The following is a 4800-nucleotide window of genomic DNA, read 5'->3' on the forward strand; positions in this document are numbered from 1 at the left end:
AGTTATGTTTCTCATTCTTTTGTAAATAGCTTGCTTGAAAAAAAAAATAGCTGGATGTTTTCTGCTCTTGTTTTGAATATTTTAATTCGGATGACAAGAAATCACCTACAGTATTACTTGTTGGAACCAAAGTTAGATTAAATAAAATACAAGGGGAAGGGTAAGGGTAAGAGTATCCTCTGAAATTTCATTGAGTCTTCATTAATTAAATAAGAATTTGATAAATTATAAATACTTGTTCTTGATTTACTATCTCACTCATTCTTAATCAGTCTTTTTGAAAACATTAAATTGTGATTTTAAGTCAAGGAATTTGAACAACTAATCTTCCTTAACTGTTAAGATGGCAGTCACTGTTAGGCATGAAAAAAGTTCTCACAGTGAAATGTGTAACTTAATTAGATCCTTACAAGACTCCGGTTAGATTATCATTCATGGAAATGGTTCAAGAAAATGAATGTCTTGAAACACTCTTAAAGTTTACAAAAGATTAAAAGTGGGAATCGTGAAAGAGAAGTTTACAAGATTAAAAATATGAACTGTCATGTCTTCCCAAATTGCCAAGTACCCTATGTCAAAGTAGTTTCATAACTCAACTTTCGCAGGGAAAAAAATTCTACTTCTAACAGGTGATAGCCTCGCAACACCCCACCCCAATAAGAGAAACATAGAAACCCGTCCATTTTGCAAGGCATTTGCAGTCGATAACTGGACAAGTCCTACAACATATAGATAACTCAGTAACTAACTCATCATAGATTAAACTTAAATTCAAAATAATCCAAGCATCACAAAGGGGAAAACTTTTATTAGATCAATAAGATGAAATGATACTCACCACTATTAAAATTCCATATCATCGCGGTTGTTATTATCATCAAATTCATACTCATCCTCATCATCAGAGGTGTAAACGGCATCCGTGTCATTTTCCTCTTCATCTTCTTGGCTTCGACAAGCTACTGCTGCTGCAGCACGACTGATAGTTTCTGGGGGAACGTCGTTCCTATCCCAAACAAAACTGTCACTGCGATCCTGATGTGGCTCTCCTCTAAGATCTTTTATCGAATAGCTTGAATGCCATTCTTGATATGCCTCACTAGAAGTCGAGCTTTCTGTTTCAGTCTCCCCATCCGAATCTATTTCTGGAATATTGAAAGACCGACGAGGTTGCGTTTTTATAACCACTTCATTTTGTTTATTATATACATCATTGATATAGAAAACCTGTTGTGCTTGAGATGCTAAAATAAACGGTTCATTCACATAATATCTTCTATTCATATGGACACTAGTAAATCCAAACTCATCTGTTCCTGCAATCGGTCTCCAATCGCATTTGAAAAGAAGAACTCGGAGTTGACCCACATACCGTGCCTCGATAATATTATTCACAACTCCATAAAAATCATTTTCATCTTCAGCTACACCTTCGTCTTCCCGAGGGACACACAGTCCACTATTCTGTGACTTTCGTCGACTCTCCCACTCTCTTGTATGAAATCTAAACCCATTGATAATGTAGCCATTGTAACTCAAACATTCTTTAGCAGGACCTTGACTCAACGAATATAGTTCATCACTCACCTGACCTTTTTTATGCAATTGGTATATCTATTCATACATGCATAGAGATGTTTATCAATGACGAAAAAAACGAAGTGAAAGTCATTAAAATCGCAAAAGAAATTGTGTTACAATGATATATCGGTACTTACTTTAGTTGCAAACCAATCAGGAAACTCTTTGATGTGTCTTCTATTAACGTCGGCGTCTCTTAAGCCACGGCTTTGCAGCTCACTTTTGTGTTCCCTGCAGGTGCAGCGCTTAACATAGTTAACCACAACACTGCTAAAATATTACTAGATCTTGAACAAGTTAATGGCTATAAAAACACAAATAAATAGCACGCGCACTCCTCATATGGCTGCACTTCTTTGGTATTCAGCAAAGCATAAAGTTGGATTTGTTTCATCTCTGACTCCGTAAGCTGTCCCCAAGTTTCAGCTCCAACGGGCCTACCGGATTGTTTGAAAACTATTAATCGATCATCAGGTTGTGGCGCCTCATCATCCTCATTCCTTTCAAGTTTATTAAATTTTGTACAACACTATTCAAGTAACGCGTACAAAAAGTGATACATTCATCTATAAGGTATGCTTCAGCCATCGATCCTTCGGGGCAAGCTTTATTCCGCACATAAGACTTCAACTTACGCAGATACCTAAAGTAATTACAGTAAGACTTCAAAGGATGCAAAAATAGTGATTGTATAAAAAAAATTACAAAAAGAAATATTCACCCAAGTCGTCAATGTAATTAGACAAATGTTGCACATAAAATAAATGAATACCCTTACCTCTCGATCGGATACATCCACCGATACTGAACTGGACCTGCATCCTTTGCTTGTTGTGTTAGATGAATGGGCAAATGCATCATCACAACAAAAAAAGATGGGGGGAATATTCTTTCCAACTTGCACAAAGTAATTGCGATACTATCTTGTAGTTTATCCAGATCCTCTATCTTGAGAACCCGTGTACACAACACTTTAAAAAACATACATAACTCACTCAGTGCTTCCAATATATCCCCATCCAAGTGTCCACGTAAGGCAATAGGAAATAAATATTCCATTAATACATGATAGTCATGACTTTTCAGACCCATAATCTTTCGATCCTTAACGTTCACACACCGAGAAATATTTGATGAGTATCCATCGGGAACCTTAATATCCTTCAAAGTTCTACAAAAAGATTCCTTCTCTTTGGGCGACATGACAAAAGAAGCTGTTGGCACCACTATTTTATCTCCCTCTTGTCTCAAATGTAACTCCGGCCGTAATCCCCAGTCCATCAGATCCAACCGGGCCTTAAGATTGTCTTTCGTTTTCCCTTCTACATTCATCACTGTGCCCAATACAGTTTCACAAATATTCTTCTCAACGTGCATCACATCGACATTATGAAAACATATAATTGAGCTTAAGTACGGCAACTCATGAAATATGCTCTTTTTTTTCCAGTTGTGTTCAAAAGTAACTAGTGTTATTTCTGTCAGACCAGTCTGTTTGGCGTTCTTACCAAACTGAACTTGTCGAAAATGAGCCAGCTGTTGAGCAATTTCATCCCCATTCATCAGATGTGGTGGTTCTCGAAGTTCTTTCTCTCCATCAAAGGCTGACTTCTGGTGGCGCCAATGATGACCAGCAGGCAAGTATCGACGATGATGCATGTAACAATACTTGCCCCCATTGCTCAGTCGTTCTGAACATCGGTCAGGCCCACAGCACGGACAAGCAAATTCCCCTTTGGTGCTCCACCCGGAAAGCATAGCTAGTGCAGGGAAATCACTGATGGTGCCAAGTAATGCTGCACGACATTTAAAATTCTCTTTCTTTGAAATATCGTAAGTTTCAACACCTTCATCCCACAATTCCTTCAATTCCTCTATGAGTGGTTGCAAATACACATCGATGTCGTTTCCTGGGGATTTGGGTCCAGGAATTATCATAGACAAGATAAAATTTTCCTCTTTCATACACAACCACGGTGGTAAGTTATAACTGATGAGAACAACTGGCCATGTACTATGTGGATGCAACATATTCCCAAACGGATTCATCCCATCAGTTGCTAATGCAAGTCTTACATTGCGAGGATCAGCTGCAAACTCTGGGTGCTTCTTATCAAAGGTCTTCCATGTCTCTGCATCAACTGGATGCCTCAAAACTCCATCTTTGGGACGTCTTTTGGCATGATATCGCATATAAGAAGCGGTCTTTGAAGACATAAATAACCTCTGAAGTCTTGGCTTTAATGGGAAGTACCGCAATTGCTTTACTGGAATGTTTTTACCTCTTGGTGTTCTTCTGATTGATTCGTTATCCACATTCAATTCAGTAGTTTTCCATCTTGAAGCATGACATACCGGGCAAGAAGTTTTATCTGCATTCTCTTTCCAGAACAAAACACAATCATTCTCGCAAGCATCGATCAAAATGTAGCCAAGCCCCAAGCCCTTGATTGTTGTTCTAGCATCATAAAAATTCTTTGGTAGTTTGGCATCCGGAAAGGCTTTGGTCAAGAGACTCAACAACGCATCAAACCCCTTGATGTTCAATCCACCGAGGGACTTGACATGAAGCAAGTGCACAATGAAGGATAATCTTGAAAACTTTTCACAGCCAGGATATAGTGACACCTGCGCATCGTTCAGCAACTTGTAAAAATTGGAGGCGTCATAGTTCATTTCTTGCAGCAAATCAGACATTTCTTCATCGTCGTCCTGCACCACATTTCCAGTATTGGTTGTTTCCCTCACCTGGTCTTCCCCTTCTCCATGGTATACCCAATCCACATATCCCGGCATAAAGCCATTCCACAGAATATGTCCGTGCACTACAGACACAAGCTCTCTCTTATTGTTATTGCAATCCTTACAAGGACAAAATATTTTCTGGTCGGGTTCTAAATCCCAGCTCGCATAGTCTATGAAATTTCGAACTCCTGCTTTGAATGCATCGTGGTCTCTTGGAAGTCCTATCCAGCTCTTGTCAATAATTGTGAAGTCTTGGAAATCCATCATATGAACATAAAGAGTAAACAGAAGACAATCTATGAGAGTCCGTAAAAGGAGGTGCAGAACAACTATGGATTAGAGAAACAAAATTTCTGCGAAACAAGAAGAGATCTTAGATTAAAGTCAAACCAACAAACAGATAATATGAATCTATAGTATCCAAATTAAAATTTTTAGCAACCTATGCAAGTCAAATTAGTGAGAAAAATAGGC

General features: G+C 38.5%; 1 protein-coding gene across 1 annotated transcript; it reads right to left on the minus strand.

The window, feature by feature from the left end:
* Positions 1-843: 843 nt before the first annotated feature.
* Positions 844-4590, minus strand: LOC113337961. The gene is made up of 5 exons (XM_026583494.1): positions 2360-4590; positions 2217-2244; positions 1917-2110; positions 1719-1812; positions 844-1614 (listed from the first exon to the last, which is right to left on the minus strand). Exons 1-5 carry the CDS (start codon positions 4588-4590, stop codon positions 844-846), a joined length of 3318 nt encoding a protein of 1105 aa, XP_026439279.1.
* Between the last annotated feature and the right edge of the window lie 210 nt (positions 4591-4800).

The sequence above is a fragment of the Papaver somniferum genome, unplaced genomic scaffold (genome assembly GCF_003573695.1).
Source record: "Papaver somniferum cultivar HN1 unplaced genomic scaffold, ASM357369v1 unplaced-scaffold_18, whole genome shotgun sequence".
Classification (NCBI taxonomy): Eukaryota; Viridiplantae; Streptophyta; class Magnoliopsida; order Ranunculales; family Papaveraceae; genus Papaver; species Papaver somniferum.